At 45.4% G+C, this 18535-nt stretch overlaps 1 protein-coding gene across 1 annotated transcript; it reads right to left on the reverse strand.

Moving 5' to 3' along the window:
* Positions 1 to 8913: 8913 nt before the first annotated feature.
* On the reverse strand, positions 8914 to 18284 carry MSMO1 (methylsterol monooxygenase 1). The gene is made up of 7 exons (XM_077144661.1): positions 18174 to 18284; positions 16808 to 16929; positions 15853 to 16118; positions 12330 to 12478; positions 11279 to 11405; positions 10344 to 10498; positions 8914 to 9869 (listed from the first exon to the last, which is right to left on the reverse strand). The coding sequence occupies exons 3-7, from the start codon at positions 16105 to 16107 to the stop codon at positions 9674 to 9676; spliced, it is 882 nt and encodes a 293-aa protein (XP_077000776.1). The 5' UTR covers positions 16108 to 16118; positions 16808 to 16929; positions 18174 to 18284; the 3' UTR covers positions 8914 to 9673.
* Between the last annotated feature and the right edge of the window lie 251 nt (positions 18285 to 18535).

Raw genomic sequence — 18535 nt, forward strand, 5'->3', positions numbered from 1 at the left:
CGTGGGGCATATGATTTTCCGGATGAGCCTGGCCCTGCACCCTGGGATAAACAATGCCTTCCTGATTAACAGGGGGGAAAGAAGTGTAAAAAATAGGGTACCAGTGGCAGAGATCACATGGAGTCAAGAGGCTGTTCTGGAGGCTGTTCTTACACAAGCTTCGGTTAGATAGGGCTGATGGCCATGGTCTGCTAAACCCCAACCAACATCACTCCTGTTGACTCTTAAGAACACCTAGGGCTTGAACTGAGACTCTGTAAAGGTTTCATGCAGTAGGTTTGCCTTCCTGGAACATATAATTTCCAGAGGGTTCCTAGGTCAGATAAATCCTGAAAGCCAGAGGGACTAACCTCTCCAGGATTAATTAATTACATCCCCTGTCCTTTAGTGTGGACACCCCTTCTCAATCTGAGAAAGTCAGAACAGGCATTCCCCAAAGATGAAAGGAGAAGAAGGAGGTATAACCGAGAAAATGGGATTTAACAAATGAGTATGGCTGCTGAATCACTATATTAGTATTCCTTCTAGACTCCAGTGTTTTGGAGCAGCTAGAAGGAAAAATCTGAGATGGTGGAATGGTAGCCCAGGACAAACTCCAGGATCTGTTCTGTAACTACTTGTTGAAGAGTGCTTTGAAAAATGTTGCTTTTTTCTTTCTTTGCTTTATATATATGTTATATCATACAATAAAAAATGTTTTAAAAAAAGAATGTGGTGAGGTCTTTACAAGTATGCAAGATTTTAACATCTCTGATGTTTTATTCAGATTTAAGGAAATACTGTCCCTATTGCTTACAGAATTTTTTTTGAAAAACAGCTTTATTGTGATTTGATTCATGTAAAAAATAATTCACCCATTTAAAGTGTACAATTCAATGTTTTTTAAAAAATATATTCACAGGACCATCACCATGATCTAACTCTAGAACATTTTCATCCCTCCTAAAAGTAACCCCATACTCTTAACAGAGTATGTTAACAGAGCTGACCACATCTACAAGCAACTAAGGGGAGTGTCTTCCACAATGACAGACATTTAATCCAATCAGTTGAAGGCTTTTAAGGGAGAGGTAATGACTTCAACAGTTACCAGAGAAAACTCTCATCCCTGCCTCGGCCAGCTAGCCTCCCCTGGGGACGTCGTGGAAGATCTCCACTGGAATGCCGCTTGCAGCCTGCCCGATGGAATTTGGACTTGTGCACCCCCACAGCTGCATGAGACATTTTTATAAAATCTCAGACTATTTACAGATATCTTCTGTTGGTCCTGTTTCCCTAGAGAACCCTGACTAACAAAACTTTTGTACCAACAGTGGGTTGATTCTTGAGAAACAGAATCTTAAGAATGGGGTTTTACAACTGGTTTTCTACTCTGATTATATTCAAAGTCACTAATGATTCTATTTCCAATAATCAAGATGGCACTCAGAGTCTATGGACTGAGTTGACAATAGAGATATGCAAAATATCATCATTTGATTCTGCTAATCATATGCCTTTATAAGACAAGTCTCTGGGTGACAGTGTTTTTGAAGAGATTAACCCTTTAGTGTTTGCTACATCTGTAGCTACCTCTGCCGGGGAAACAGCCCTCACTCCTCTGTAGACATTAGTCCTGTTTCACCAGATGAAAATGCAAGGGAATACCCTGAGGCAACTGGCTTGAAAGATACTTCTAATATTTTCATGACCCACCCCCACTACCCCTCTTTTCTTCCAGGCCTATTACTTAAGTCCTAAAATGCCTCAAAAGGTGAGGTAAGGGGGTGTAAGGATAGTTCAGTGACAGAATTCTCGCCTGCCATGTGGGAGACCCAGGTTCGATTCCCAGCCTGTGCACTTGCAAAAAAAAATTTTTTTTTCAAGAAATGGTGCTGCAATCATGGGATAGTCACATGGAAAAAGAATGAAATGTGACCCCTACCACACAGCATACAAAAAAAGAAAACAAGGTGAAGTACAAAGCGTGACCCATGAGGAGGTACAATGTCCTCTAAAAAACTGCATGAATTTTCCAATCTATACAGGCAGAAATCAGGTGAATATGTTTGGGAATGGATATTAAGGGTGTGGGATAATGACGGAAGGAATATAAAGTTGGATCAGGTTGAATTTGTTGATACGGGCCCTAATCTAGTTTGCTAGCTGCCAGAATGCAATATACCAGAAACAGAATGGCTTTATAAAAAGGTAGATTTAATAAGTTGCTAGTTTACAGTTCTAAGGCCAAGAAAATGTCCCAATTAAAGCAAATCTATAAAAATGCACAAATTAGGGCACCAACAAGAGGTTACCATCACTCAAGAAAGGCTGAGAAGTTCATGGCTTCCCTTTCAACTGGAAAGGCATGTAATGAGCATGGCAGCATCTACTAACCTCCTCTTCAGGCCTCTTGCTCCATGAAGCTCCCCTGGGGGCGTTTCCCTTCTCCATCTCCAAAGGGGGACTCTGGTGCTCTCCTTATTCTCGTCACTCGGCTCTGTGGCTCTGCTGTCATTCTCAAGCGTTCTCCAAAATGCTTCCTCTTTTAAAGGATTCCAGTAAACAAATCAAGACCCACCTGGAATGGGTGGAATTATAGCTCCCTCTGAAGAAAAGTTAATACCCACAAGTGGGTGAGTCACAGCTTTGTGGAAATAACCTAATCAATTTTGCAACCTACATTATTGAATAGGGATTAAAAGAAATGGTTGCTCCCACAAGATTGATTTGGATTTTAGGGTACATAAATCCTTTCAAACCAGCACAGAGCAGAGATTCTGCATTCAGTGTTGTATGTTGAAGGGTTAGAAAAGGTGTAACAGTTTGTTTGGATGAATGGATGAAACATGGATACAAAGGTGACCAAAATTACCTGAGGTTGAAATGCCAGAACTGCCCTGGTATAGTGTAGAGGAGGGGGTCCAGAGGCTTAGAGAAATGGGAGTGTTAGAGTGGATTTATCATGGAAAGCCTGCTCTTACACCCCAGGAATGTCCGGAGAACACACCTTTCACCAGGATCATAAGGAATAAACTCATGAGACTAGCACCATCATCCCTGAAGAACTCTGTAGTTGCACTTCTCTGTAGGTCATATATTTCTATGGGAACTGCTGTCACTGAGCTGGAATCCTTAAACACAATGGGGATGACGGGATCCTGAGTTGGCAGAAGCCAGGTGGTGACAGTTAATCACCATAGACAAAGTGGACGTGGCCACCATAATGGACAGCAAACTCAAAGCAGCAGGCAAAATAATCTGACTTGCAGAGATCTGTGGTGTTAGCTAGTAGATCATGGGGTACCTAGAAGTGCAAAATGTGGGCAGTCAGTCTACTAAATGAGTCTACTAAACTCAGAAGAGTTCTAGGTCAAGTGCACCAAAGTCTAACAAATTAAAAAAACAGAGACTCATGGCCCCTTAATCAATTCCCAGACTTGAGATAGTTTACAGACCCCTAGCCCCTTGAATGAAGGCAGGGCCAATTTCCTTGGGGAAGAACCTTTTTACACTGCCCCAAATTTACATTAACCTTCCTCCCAGCCTTTCCAAGGAGACCTATGGCCTTTTACCACAGTGACTGTGCACTGGGGAAAAGGAAATGATCGAATATTTGGGGCATTATTAGAAACTGGCTCAGAAGTGACACTAATTCCAAGGGACCCAAAACATCACTCTGGTCCACCAATCAGAGTCGGGGCTTATGAAGGTCAGGTGATGGATGGAGTTTTAGCTCAGGTCCATCTCACAGTGGGTCCAGTCAATTCCCAGACCCACACCAGTTCCAGAATGGAATCGACATACTCAGAAACTCACTCATAGAGGGAGGGCTATTATGGTGGGAAAGGCCAAGTGGAAGCCACTAAAACTGCCCCTACCTAGCAGAATAGTGATTCAGAAGCAATATCGGATTCCTGGAGGGATTGCAGAGATTAGTGCCACTCTTAAGGACTTAAAGGATGCAGGGGTGGTGATTCCCACCACATTCCCATTCAACTGCCCTATTTGTCCTGTGCAGAAAACAGATGAGTCTTGGAGGATGACAGTGGATTATCGTAAGCTCAACCAGGTGGTAGCCCCAATTGCAGCTGCTGTTCCAGATGTGGTATCATTGCTTGAGCAAATCAACACCTTGGTACTTGGTATGCAGATACTGATGTGGCAAATGCTTTTTCTCAATAGCTGTTAGTAAGGACCACCAGAGACAGTTTGCTTTCAGCTGGCAAAAAAGTTTGGATATTTCCATAGTCTAGAACTGTGAACTTGTAACTTATTAACTTTCCCTTATAAAAGCCATTCCATTTCTGTATGTTACATTCTGGCAGCATTTAAGAAACTAATACAGATTTTCATACCAAGAGCAAGGTACTGCAGTTTGCAAATATCAAGCATGTTAGAATAGCTTTTTAAATGAATAAGGGGAAGATTCTTTAAGAGTTGTGAGAAACTTGATAGAGAAAGCCTAGAATGCTTTGAAGAGACTGCTGGAAAAAATGTGGGCTGTAAAGATACCTCTGATAAGGCCTTAGAGAGAAATGATGCATGTGCTATTGTAATCTGTAAGGAGGGTGAGCACTGTTCTAAAGTGGCAAAGAATCTGGCAAAATTGACTGCTGGAAGTCCTCTTGGGGGAATGGTGAGAAAGGGGGGAAATTCAACTTCCCCAAGTGGAGAATCCTTGATATTCTCACAAGCAGTGGGGACAACCAAAGCAATAGGCTGAGCCCCAAATCTTGGGGTTTGTTCATATGAAACTCAACCCCGCAAAGGATAGGCTAAGCCTACTTAAAATTAGGTCTAAGAGTCACCCCCAAGAGAACCTCTTCTGTTGCTCAGATGTGGCCTCTCTCTCTCAGCCAACACAACAAGTAAACTCACTGCCCTTCCCCTCTCTACGTGGGACATACTCCCAAGGGTATGGACCTTCCTGGCAACGTGGGACAGAAATCCTAGAATGAGATAGGACTCAGCACCAAGGGATTGAGAAAACGTTCTCGACCGAAAGGGGTAAGAGAGAAATGAGTCAACATAAAGTATCAATGGCTAAGAGATTCCAAACCAAGTCGAGAGGTTATCCTAGAGGTTGTTCTTATGCATTAAACAGATATCACCTTTTTAGTTAAGGCCTAACAGAGAGGCTGGGGGGAACTGCCTGAAAATGTAGAGCTGTGTTCCAGTAGCCATGTTTCTTGAAGATGATTGTATGATGATGTAGCTTTTGCAATGTGATTGTGTGATTGTAAAAACCTTGTGTCTGATGCTCCTTTTATCTACCTTATGGACAGATGAGTAACCATTATTTATGGTTTAAAAATAAACCATTTTTTATGGTTTAAAAATAAATAAATAATAGGGGAAACAAATGTCAAAATAAATTTAGTAGATTAAAATGCTAGTGATCAATGAATGGGAGGGTTAAGGGGTATGGTATGTATGAATTTTTTTTCTGCTTTCTTTTTATTTTTTTTCTGAATTGATGTAAATATTCTAAGAAATGATCATGATGAATATACAACTATATGATAAAAAAGAATGTTCATATTGTAGTTGATTGATTTTATTAATAAAAATAAAATTAAAAAATGACTGCTGGTTTAGATGAAAGGGACATTTTAAAAGCCATGAACTTGGATATTTAGCAGAAGATATTTCCAAAGTAAATGTGGAAAGTGCAGCCTAGTTTCTTCTTGCAGCTTATAGTGAAATGAGACAAGAAAGAGGTATGCCGAGAACTGAACTCTTGATTATAAAGAAACCAGAAATCGATGTTCTGGAAAATTCTGGGCTACAAGAATGGGAGACCCCAGAGAATGGTGCCCCATGTGAAGATTTGGCCAAATGTGGAACCAGTCAGTCATTTCAGAAAAAGCCAGGATTGGAGCTGGAGTTATCCAGGAAGAATTTGTGGTAACTCCTTATTTCTGATGAACATGATCCCAGTGTATGGCATAGAAAACCAACAAGAGTGTTGTGGGATCTGTATAAATGAAGCCACTGCCAGTCTGGACTAAAAGAGACAGGAGAGGGACAAACTGAAGGAAAAATAACTTTGGAGGCAGAATTATGGAAGCTAAGGTCCGAAGCCAAGACACCTCAGGCCACGACAGCCAACCTACCCAAATACTCGGAGAGGGTGAATTTGCCACAAGAGCAGAGGGTGGGCCATCCATGTCAATGTCTTGGAAGAGTTGTGCCGTAGGACTTGGAGAGGGTGGAGTACATTCCTTGGGGATTGGGGAGAGCCTGGCTGCCACCCCATTGCTCTGGAGGGGTTGAGCGTGTGCCTGGGAGATGGCAGAGAGCCTGGGTTTGGCCCCGATATTCCGAGAGGTGCAGCGGAGAAAAAGATGATCCCTCAAGGTTGCATTTGGAGAGAGCCGGGCTGCTGCAATGGGCCCTTGGAAAGGGTGGGACTGCTGTTTCCAAAACCCCAGGGATAAATGACTCAGACTTTGAAATCTAATGGCGTTTGCCCTGCAGCTTTCCAGAACTGTTTGGGTTCAGTGACCCCTGTGTTCCTTCCAATTTCTCCCTGTGGAAATGGGAATATGTATATTATGACTGTCTTTCCTTTGTATGTTGGCAGCAGATAACTTGTTCTGAGTTTTACAGGTCCACAGCCAGAGAAGAATGTTGCCTTAGGACAAACCATGCCTTTGTTCAGATTTTGTACTGTTTTTGATTTGTATTTTCACTGAAATGATTTAAGGCTTTGTGATATTGTGGTGGAATTGAATGTATTTTGCATTTGGAAGGAACATATCTTTTGGGGGTCCAAAGGATGAAATATGCCGGTTTGAAGCTATCATGTACCTCAGAAAAGTCATGCCCTTTAATCCTCATTCAATATTTCTGGATGGAATCTGTTTCCATGGAGATGTGACCCACCCAACTGTGGGTAGTAAATTTTGATTAGACATTTTCCATGGAGATGTGTCTCCACCTATTCAAGGTGGAATTGCTTACTGGAGCCCTTTAAGAGGGAACCATTTTGGGAATAGCTTTAGTGCAACCAGAACCAACAGAGTCCACACAGCCAGAGACCTTTGGAGATGAAGAAGGAAAACACCCCCAGGGGAACTTCATGAACCAAGAAGCCATGAGAGAAAGCCAGTAGATATCACCCTGTGCCTTTCCAACTGAGAGAGAAACCCCAAATGTCACTGGCCTTCTTGATCCGAGTTATCATTCCCTGGATGCCTTAGTTTGGATATTTCCATAGTCTCAGAACTGTGAACTTGTAACTTATTAACTTCACTTCATAAAAGCCTTTCCATTTCTGGTATATTACATTCTAGCAGTATTTAAGAAACTAATACATCTGCCAAGCCATAAAGTTGGACATGGACAGCAGCCCTCCACCATAAAATGGAAATGGTATAAGACAGGGCCAGAGCAGGTCCTGAAGGCACAAAAAAGTTACATGAGGAAGTGACCCAAATGTGCATGGCCCCTACTCCTGCCACATTAACTTCTATTTCCCAGCTATGGCCTCTTGGGGAGTTCCTTATAATTGGTTGACTGAGGAAGAGAACACTTGGGCCTGGTTTACAGATGATTCTGCAGGGTATGCAGGTACCTCCCAGAAGTGGACAGCTGCAGCACTACAACCCCATTCTTGGATGTCCTTAAAGGACAGTGCTGGGGGAAAATCCTCCCAGTAGGTAGAACGTCAAGCAGTGCACCTGGTTCTTTATTTTCCTTCAAAGAACTGGCCAGAGGTATGTTTGTGTATTGACTCATGGGCTGTTGCTGATGATTTGGCTGGCTGGTCAGGGACTTGAAAGGAACCCAATTGGATGATTGGTGACAAAGAGGTCTGGGAAAGAGGTACGTGGACAGACCTTTCTGAGTGGGCAAAGAACGTTTGTGTCCCATGTGAATACTCATCAGAGGATGACTTCAGCAGAGGAAGGTTTTAATAATCAAGTGGATAAGATAACCCATCCTGTGGATATGTCATTTTCTTTTCCCAGCCATTCCTTCCATTGCCCAATGGGCTCATGAACAAAGTGGTCACAGTGGTAGGGATGGAGGTTATACGTGGGCTCAGCAACATGGACTTCCACTCACCAAGGCTGACCTGGCTTTGGCCGCTGATGAGTATGCAATCCGCCAGCAGCAGAGACCCACACTTAGTCCTTGATATGGCACCGTTCCCTGAGGTGATCAGCCTGGTGGCAGGTTGATTACATTGGACCACTTCCATAATGGAAGGGGCAGTGACTTGTTCTGACTGGAAAAGACACATAGTTCGGGTATGGGCTTACCTTGTCTGCATGCAATGCTTCTGCCGAAACTACCATATGTGGACTTATGGAATGCCTTATCCACCATCATGGTATTCCACACAGCATTGTTTCTGGTCAAAGATTCCACTTCACAGCAAGTGAAGTGTGGGAATGGGCACATGCTCATGGAATTCTCTGGTCTTTGTGGTATGCTATATATGGTCATTTAGGGTGGCTGATGGCAGAAGCTGCAATTGTGGACCATGTTGTGCCTGTCTCTGTATCAAACAACTTGATGGAATTCATGAGGTGGGGTGGCTACACCTTGAATTGTGTCATTTTACTAACAAAGTGTTTTCCATTGGCAAGACATCTCCAACTAACATGGGGCATATCCTTCCCCTAAGGAATGGATATGGACCTGTGGTTTGGCCTTATTTATCCTATAACTAGACAGGACATTGTATGCAGGGAGAGCCCTATGTCCCTGCTATCTTCTATGACTCTTCACCCCATAATCTAAGCAACTGGGAAATGGTTAAAAGCTAGATATAGAATAAAACACACTTCCTGGTGTTAGCCATTCTTGAACCAGGTGGAGCTGCAATTGCTACTGAAAAATATGTGGCAGCTTTTCCTGTGCACCTTCCTTGTAAGACTAAAAGGTGTCAGCTAATGCTCCAAAATGAATACCAGGTAATCAGGCAAAAGTCACATTTATCTAAACAGTACAAAGTGCAAATACAGCAAACCAATTCACAAAGTTTAAAGATACTGATTAAAGTATAAAGAGAACTTGATACCCCAAAATGAAAGTGTTAATAGCAGAAATAAAGCTCAATTAAAAAACATTCAAGAACCTTGGAAAACCTTTAGGCAAAAATATTCCATTTGCACCAATGAGAAATGCTTTAATTTACTGATGCCAGGAGGGCACTGTAATTGAAATAGATTCCTCAAAAAAAGGGAGAATCACCCCAAACTGGTCAGCTCCTGATGAGAGTGGAAGTTCTCAGGGCTGTATTCCTGATTCAGCAGCTTCACTCACTTTATCAAATAATATGGTCCAACCCCTGATATTTTGATCTTTAGGCAAATTCTACAAAATGTTCACTACGGCCAATGGTACCACTGCTAAATGTCTCTGAAACGGGCACTCTAGTGTTAAATGTGAAGACCAATTCCAACTTCGGGCCGGTGCTACTACGGCAAAAAAGAGATAAACTAATACCTGGTCTTTAAAATTTCTTCAAAAAGCTGTACTTAAATGTGTAATTTTTCTACATACACAGAACTTGTGGCAGAGGAGAAAGTTCCCGTTAGAAAGGTAATTAAAGGTGTAAATACTCGTTGAACCACTTAGCAGCCAAGACACTTGCTTATTTCTGCTCTTCAGAAGCAATGTTAGCTACAGTTTCAACTCAGGAAAATGCGCATTTTCAGGAAGTGCAGCACAATGTTTATTCAGTCTTTTTCTCAAACTTCTTCATCTTTTCAGTGTAGGCGATAAACTGAGAGTCTGTTCCAAAAATTCTGTCCCACCATGTGAATGTGGAAGCGTAGTTCCCAATGAAGTTCATGTGGTGGAAATCATGATGCCGAGAACCAGCATAGAAAGGGATGAGATGCAAAGGGTTGAGAGGAATATCATAGCCACTGAAATAAAAATGGGGAAGACTATCAAGGTCATTGATACAACTCCCAAAATTCCATTTTCATTGGTAGTCATAAACTCATTAACTAATTCAAATAATGCTACACTTCGCCTAAGTCATTTTATTTCTGATATGTTTACAAATGCCATTTATAGAAAAAGGTGCCCATTCTAGAAACCACATTCAGAAATATAAAAGAACTTGAAACATCTATGGAAATTGTTACTACATATTTCAGACGAGAAAAGAGAAGGGCTGTAATGAAACTTTTAAGGTACGATTTCAAGAATTATTTATCTTTTCTGTTTTAGAGACACTCTTTCACCAGACTCTAACAGTTGTTAATAACTCCCATAACATTCTCCTGTCTTCTTTAAAATAACTTCTCCTATTAGTTTACTTAGAATTACAAATAATCTTATGACCATGAAAATAAAGACATTTTGATACCTTACCACCTGAACTCGTAACTCACCTATGGACATCAATAGTTTCAATCAAACGAAGGGTCACCCATGCCCAGAGAAGAATGACGTGATCACACAAAAGCAAGATTCCAATGAAAAACCCAGTTCCAAGAATCAGGGTTTCCAGAGGATGTGCGTATTCAGCTTCCATTCCAAATGGAGCCTAAACAAGAAGATAACAACTGGATACATTCAATGTTATTTATAAATACAATTTTACAAAATTACATTGCTTCTGTATCTAATGATAGTATATCTAGCCATACACATATAATAGTAATTCTCAATAAAAATATCCTTTCACACCTACCCAAAATCAAAAGGCCTACGGATGTCCTCCATAAAATCTGCTGTCTTAATGGTTGGGACAAAAGCACTAACATTTGACTGGAGCCCTAACTCTGGCCTATGCCTTTAGCTTTGCTCTGACAAAAAAAACAAAAAGGGGGGGCCTGATGCCACGTCCATCACATTCAACGCAGAGCATCTTGTCACAGCCAAAGCGACACAAAGCTCAGCAAAGCAATTCTGACAAAATCTGAAACATCGCTTCTGGAGTCAGCAATGCGGTGGGAATATGTTAACAAGGCAACTGCTCTCCAGGTGGACAGGTACAGGTGCGTTATCTCAGATCCCCCCAGGTGGTCCTGCCATCACTACAGCCAACCTCCAGGTGTCCACTTGCCTCAGGCCAGCACCCCGGCCCCACGGCTGAGCCAGAAGTATTTCATGCCATTTTTCTTTCCGTTTCTATTTACAGTGAAATGTAAGTAATGAAGGCAATGTGTAGGACTGGTCGCATGTGGTTTGTGTGTTATGTTCTTTCCAGTCATGCCAAAGGAAAAGGAAATGAAAACACCACTGACAACTTAACGCTCAGGCGATGAAGACAATGACATTCAGCCCGAGGAAAATAAATGTGCCCCGTGTGCTTCTGACATACCTGGAACTCATGATGAACTTTATGAATATACTTATATATTCTTTTGTGGTGTAAGAGCCTATGCAGGAAATAATGCCAGGTGTCCTCAATCACCGCACAGCAGAAGCATCTGGCCACGAGCTTATACCTTCAAGATGGAAATACGGTCATGAGTCTGAGTCACCTTTTACTCACACAACCTAGAGCTGACGCTGCTGAGAGATTATGTAAAACCAGAAGCCCACCCGCCAGCTTGACCTCACTGCACACACTGCTCCACCAACTCTCAAAAGCACTAGGCACAGGGCAGCTACGTGACACGACTCAAAGTGAGACCAGAGATGGGTCACGACAGCACATCCATGAGGGACGTGACCGAGGAGTCAAACAGTGAAATCTCTGCTCTTTCCACCAAAGAGGGGGAAATAACCTAAGTGCGAAAATCAGTTCCCAGTGCACATATGCACAAAAACCCTACTATATGTGGAATATACAGTACATAGAAAAAATATCCGTACATTTGTATATCTGTATTCAGATAATGTCAGGCACATGTAGGGGAACGTAAATATTATTTGAACACAAATAGCACTCTGATCCTGAGTATTTCTGTCTCAATGGACACAATTATTATAACCCTCACAAAATATTCTCTCGTTTTTTCATTCACTTTAGACCTGAAATGTAATAATGGTTTTGCTTGTTTTCCACACCAGCTCTCCTTCGCTCAGCATAAGCACATGCATCTGTGTACGGCTCCATAAAGGGTGCTGCCTGAGACTGCTGTTTCCCCAGAAAAGCCAGGCTCTTTTTCCTAACCTAGTCCTGTGGGAGGCACACCTGCTGCTCAGGGTGGGATCTTTTGATTGGGTTTTCCATGGAGATGTAGCCCACCCAATTGTGGGTGGGATCTTTCTGATTAAGTTGTTTCCATGGATATGTGACCACTTAGGAAAGAACAGAGCTGACAAAGACAGACCCTCTCCAATAAGATATTACATGAGAACACAGAAAGACTTCAACTGGATAATAAACATTACTGAGTTTAAAAATCAAATTTCTATCTGCATACCATCTTGGCATTCTTTCCCAGTCGTAAGGAATATTGAAGTACTCTGTAAAATAATAGGTTCCACAAATCAAAGGCAACTGGATACAAAAGTGATTAAAGAGAAGCACTTTAAAACATTTCCACTGGTTTTCCAATGTTTCTGATTTATCCTGTGGAGAGAAATAACAACAACCAATGTTAGCCTCTGCCATCATGGTTTAACCTGTTAATTTTTTCTTAATGCTTACATGGGACCTCAATTTTATGCAGGAATAACAGTGGGAATCACAGCACCCTACCCTCTTCCATTCTTCATAATCACTCTCCCTACTCGAAAAAGGTGACTACATGGTTACAAACACGGCAGAAAAGATTTTCAAACAAACTAAAGAAGTGCTACAGAATGAACAGCATTGCAGGCTCTGCTGCCCACATCCTCTTCACGTTTAAGGAAACGTCACAGACGGAATGTGTTCAGGGAGACTGCGTAAGGGCGCAGCATCAGACGCCGGTGTTCGGGGTGAACAGGTCCATCCAAAACCCCAAGCCCTGAGCACCCCTTTGTTCCCACTCAGAGAGAGAATTATACACACTGAGCTGGAAGAAATTCAGGGATGTGTTCAGTGGTTCCAAAGGGAATGACAGCTACTGCCCACAGTTGACTGAGGTCTCAGATCCATGCTGAAGGGAGAAAAGTGAGATGGATGTACTGTGGCATTTATAAAACTGCATCAGAATACCAACCGACTTGGCAAACCATGTCATAGATAACTGTACTAAATTTAAAGGGCTGCACTTAAACTTCTTGGGGGATAAGCAAGTGTCTGTTTTGCAACCAGATGGTAGTGATAAGTAACAGGTACTGTTTTAAATGCTACCAGTCAGACATAATACCAGTTACATTTTGGATAGTCACAACATCCAAAGTAGGGGAAGCACTGCTAACCCGCCAAGACCCGAGTCCAGCCACGTGGACAGGACTAGACACGCAGTTATTAGCAGCAGAATGTGAACTAACGAGAATCGAGGCCTCTAAATCCAATTCTACTCTTGAAATTGAAGAGTTAGATCCCATGGCATGGGGAGCGGATCTGGAGGCCCAGCCTGTGACCCCAAGGCAGCCACTAAAAAGCCTCCAGTTAGTAGCTTTGGGATGCATATGACTCAGTTCCCCACACACTAACACAGGGGTTATTTACAACTGTCCTTCTCTCTCTCCACTGAGTGTTACCTGACCCCACTCCTTGAAACCTCTAATTTGTGACTAGGACAAGTCAGTCGAACATTCAGGCTTGGGCTGACAATGGCATTGTTTCCCACAGAAACCATGGTAAATAAACCTTTAATTTGCTGGCTGATTACCCATCTGGCTAAAGAAACTACCACAGGCAAAAAAAAATCGATATAAATAATAAATTACATGGTTTACTGTTTGAAGTGAACATAAACTAATTAGACAGTTAATCGAAAACTCGTATCTAATGCAATATCAGTTTACTGTATTCTACTTCTTTATACAAAACTGCATCCTAATAAGAAAGAATGTCTTTCTCAGGGTCAAAGACTTCAAAAAGAATGTTTTTAGTACATTCATCCTCAAGGAAAAATTTCTGGAGAATTACTAAGATATATGACTCCTTAAGAAATAGATCCTGCAAGGTGTACGACACTTCTTTCTCCTTCTTTTACCTTCCCCACAGCAAGCAAGCATAAGCGGTAACTGTCAAGCTGTCTACTCTCTTTGAGAGCAGAAGGGCTTTTAGTCTAGTTCATCCCCAGCAACTTCCTAAACCTTCAATGTTATTCCGGGTCTCTGCCTTCGAAATATGTGAACCAGTAATTCACATATACTGATTTTTGTGGTTGTTTTCAAACCCCTTTATGTTGTGCAACTCTGTGCTGATTTACCATTGATAATTTACTTTAGTATCAAAAAAGCTCAGAGTGGACTTCAGGGTTTTGAAACTCAAAGAAAAGCCTGCTGAGTACAGATCTGAATCCATACTACCAGCCTTTCAGTCTCTGATGATTCCGACACTTGATTATGAACAACTAGTGGTAATCAGCTAGATTTCTGCTTCCTCTTTCATCTGCCCATTTTAAATCCACTCAGGTACCTCGACTGACAAGAACCCTCAGCTCTCTGGAAAGGTCACCACCTCTGACCAACAAGGCAACTACAGCAAATGCATGGAAGGGCAAGGTAGGAGAACGACAGGCTGCAGCCTGGCCAGCCTACAGATCAGCCCTATAAACAAAGCAGCGGGGGACACCAAGGGCACAGTAAAACTTGGACGTCCAAACTGAACTCCGCCTTTCAAAGCAGGCCCTTTTATAAGAGCATTTTTGGAACTTGTGTCTTAAATCAAGGCGACAGGATACGCTCCTTTGGGCCACGTCCCTTTATACTCCCGCCCCTTTCCTCTTTGCTCCTTCCCTCTCTGGCTGGGCGTCCAGTTACCTCAACCCTGGAAGTTCCCAGGAGAATCAGGGGTATTAGTGGCCTGGTGAGACTCACAGACAGACCAGGGACAGAAAATGTGTGCGTGACTGCCCGCAGGCTGTGCTCAGCAAGGTCGCACGGCTCTCCAAACGGCTACTTCCTACCAAGACCAAGTGCCCTGAGATGCACTTTGGCATGCATCTTTGAACAGTAAACAGCAAGCATTTCAAACAGCATGGGTTTACCAAGTGCCCACACACCATCTCTCTAAGGAGCTAGTGCAGACGCTGTCCTGGAATCCACATCCAGCTCACAGCTATGTGTCAGCAGGGGTGCTGTACTCCCGGTGTCTACACGCGACAAGAGCGTCTGTACACCTCGACGCCTTGTCCCGCTTACAGGGCTCCTGGGAACGTGTCGCGCATTCAATCAGACACCCTGAAACTCGGAGCATTGCGTACTGCCTCGGGACAAATGAACGCAGCAGAACTACCATCCAATACTTGTGACAGCCCTGACCAGACCTCAGCACATGGGGCCCACCCGGGCGGGCGGGGACCTGAGCAGTTTCGGGGAGTGGCAGGAGTGACACCCAGAAATCCCCATCTTTCCAGCTCGCTTACAAATGAAAATGTGCAAACCCGAACTGGGCGCATCTACTTAGAGCCGATCTGACACACTGTCCTTGAAACAGGGTCGGTAACGAGCCAGGGCCCAGTAACGAGCAGCTACCGACAGTGTACACGGCTGAGCTGGGACCGGCTCCACGTGCACAGCCCACACCAGGGGCCAGGACCTGGGAGAAACCAGAAGTGAAACAGCATCTTAACTCTCCTTAAATATGCTTCCATGGTCATCACCTGTCAAAATGGTAACGTTTTAGATTTAGGGTTAAATGACATATATTATTAAAATTAATTTTACCTGTTTCTTTATACTTTATGTCTTCTACCAGAAAATTAAAAACTGAGTATGTGGCTCATATTATGTTTTTATTGGACAGCACTGATATACAGTGTCTCAAAACAAAGTTATATTCACTTTAACACATTCAATAATAACGTTCCTTATAAAATTCCGTTTCAAGTCCATTACACTCACCTTTTGAATTTTGTACTTTTTCATGTAAGGAATGAACTGAAACAAAAATCCAGGCAAGGAGAACAAGAAATAAAGGGCCTCATGAACTATGAGGGATCCCCAGGTTGCAATCTGGAACTTCGTGTAATTACTCAGCATAGAGTTCCAAGCATTCCTAAATGCTTCTTGCAGCGGATTCTCGGGAACAAGTGACTCGACGTACTCCACAGCCAAGGACGCCGAGCTGAGGATGCTGACACCTGCACTTGCTGCCATTATTCAAGTCTCTGCAAAATAAACAAACAGCCAGATTGCTAAAACAAAGTCCAAGAAAATAATCCCTTAAAATGCATCTTCTGATAATTTTTAAAATAAAACTACCAAAACAGCACCAATTTCTCAGGTCCCAAACATGATTCCCCGAGTGGGCTCAGCCGACTGGTGCCTCTGCCACGCCTGCGACCTTTGCCAAAGCTTCAGGTGGCCCTATTGCTTCCTATTGAAACGGAGCTCAAAGGATATTAAGGAATGATGAGAAAAAAAGAAAGGAAGAAAGAAAGAAAGAAAGACACAGACGGGCTCATGGGGTCTGAAGCTTGAGTTTACTTCAGACAGACTTCAGACAACTTTATTCTTATCCAGAGCCTACTTAAATACTGCAGGGTGACAAAAGGCATGTATGCATTTCTTGAAAGAACAGAGAGCTTATTTTTCAGTGCTCTCTTTCTCCATACTTAACATAACCATTTGGGGTAAACATTCTCTTCCTCCCAGACTGCGCTATATAACAATCTCCACAGTTTACTGCCGCCATCCTGAGGCCAGCTGCTCCCAACAAAACCCGCAGGTCTTGTTTTAACACTTGGCTCCTACGTGGCCCCAGCGCAGAGTCCACTCAGGGATGCCAGGACTGGATGCTCGGCACAGCGGGGGAAGTGGATGCACAGCTGCCCACCCAGAAGAGGCAGGAACCCACCTGGTAAAGGAGGACGGGAGGTCTGGAATTGGGAAATGTGCTGCTCTTCCTCTGCTTCTGGCAAAAGGGTGGACTGGAGGCTGTCCAGGAGGCCGGGGTGGGTCCAGGGCAAGCTGCTCCACCTGCAGGAAAAGGAAACTCAGCCAGCTGTGGACTGTCAGGAGCTCCGGGTGCCTGTGCTGGGATGTGGTCCTTCACCAGGCCAGCCCCACTGCATCCACTACACTGCCGGGGCCGCACTCTGCTCAGCACCCCAGGAGCCCCCTGGCTCCTGACCCCAATGCCAGGGGTGCCTTCTGCGCAGGCCCTGGGAGTCCCCAGACCCCAAAGCCGGGGGAGGGGGGGCCTCTGCTCAGCGCCCAAGGGGCCCCCTGACCCTGACCCCAATGCTGGAGGCACCCTCTACTCAGCCTCCTGGGAGCCCCCTCACTCCAATGCCAGGGTCGCTCTCTGCACAGCTCCTGGGATCCCCCTGACCCCTGACCCCAATGCCGGGATCACCCTCTGCTCAGCCTCCTGGGAGGCCCCTGACCTCTGATCCCAATGCTGGGGCCACCCTCTGCTCAACGTTCTGGAAGTTCCCTGATGCCTGACCCCAATGCTGGAGCCGCCCTCCCCTCAGCGCCCTGGGAGCACCCTGACCCCTGACCCCAATGACGGGGCCCCCTCCCCTAGCCTCCTGGGAGCCCTCTGACACCTGACCCCAATGCCGGGGACGCCCTCTGCTCAGCGGCCCAGGAGCCCTCTGACCCCTGACCCCAATGCCGGGGTGTCCTCTGCTCAGCGCCCTGGGAACACCCTGACCCCTGACCCCAATGATGGGGCCACCCTCTGCTCAGCCTCCTGGGAGCCCCGTGACCCCTGACCCCAATGCTGGGGACGCCCTCTGCTCAGCGGCCCAGGAGCCCTCTGACCCCTGACCCCAATGCCGGGGTGTCCTCTGCTCAGCGCCCCGGGAGCACCCTGACCCTGACTCCAATGATGGGGCCACCCTCTGCTCAGCCTCCTGGGAGCCCCGTGACCCCTGACCCCAATGCCGGGGACGCCCTCTGCTCAGCGGCCCAGGAGCCCTCTGACCCCTGACCCCAATGCCGGGGTGTCCTCTGCTCAGCGCCCCGGGAGCACCCTGACCCTTACTCCAATGCTGGGGCCGCCCTCTGCTCAGCCTCCTGGGAACCCCCTGACCCCAATGCCGGGGGCGCCCTCTGCTCAGCCTCCTGGTAGCCCCCAGCCCCGCTGCCGACCCCGCGGGCTCCTCAGAGCACGAGCCCCCGCCAGGACCCCGCTCCCGCCCCTCACCGCGCACCCGCGCTCCGCCCGCCCCCCCACGACCCTGCCCCCAGTCTGCACTGCCCCCACCCCGCACCTGCACTGCCCCGCGGGTACGTCGCGTCGCGTGGGGATCCTCCGGGGCTGCGGCCCGCGCGTTGCCTCTAAGGCTCGGGGGTGGGGCTGCCAATGGCTGGTGAGGGCTCATGCCCCGCCCTCCAGACCCTGTGATTGGTCTGCGCGACTGCCGGTCTGGCGTGACCCGCGGAGAAAGAACGCCGGGCCGTCCCAGCCATTGGCTCAGCGCGTGGAGTGAGGATAGTGAGACTCGGCATCCAGCCAATGGCGGCGTGGCCCGGAGCCTGTGGGCCGGGAAAGGTGGGAGGTGGGGCCGCGGGAGGGGCTCCGATGGCCGCGGGCGGGGCTCCGGGCGTCGCCATGGCGACCGCGTCCCCGCGC

This window comes from Tamandua tetradactyla, chromosome 26 (assembly GCF_023851605.1).
Source record: "Tamandua tetradactyla isolate mTamTet1 chromosome 26, mTamTet1.pri, whole genome shotgun sequence".
Taxonomy (NCBI): Eukaryota; Metazoa; Chordata; class Mammalia; order Pilosa; family Myrmecophagidae; genus Tamandua; species Tamandua tetradactyla.

Coding starts and splice junctions, on each gene's coding strand:
- MSMO1 (XM_077144661.1), bottom strand. CDS start 16,107: ATGGCAGCAAGTGCAGGTGTCAGCATCCTCAGCTCGGCGTCCTTGGCT. Junction 12,479..15,852: donor AAAAGTACAAAATTCAAAAG/GTGAGTGTAATG, acceptor TTCTCTCCACAG/GATAAATCAGAAACATTGGA. Junction 11,406..12,329: donor TGGGAAAGAATGCCAAGATG/GTATGCAGATAG, acceptor TCCATCTTGAAG/GTATAAGCTCGTGGCCAGAT.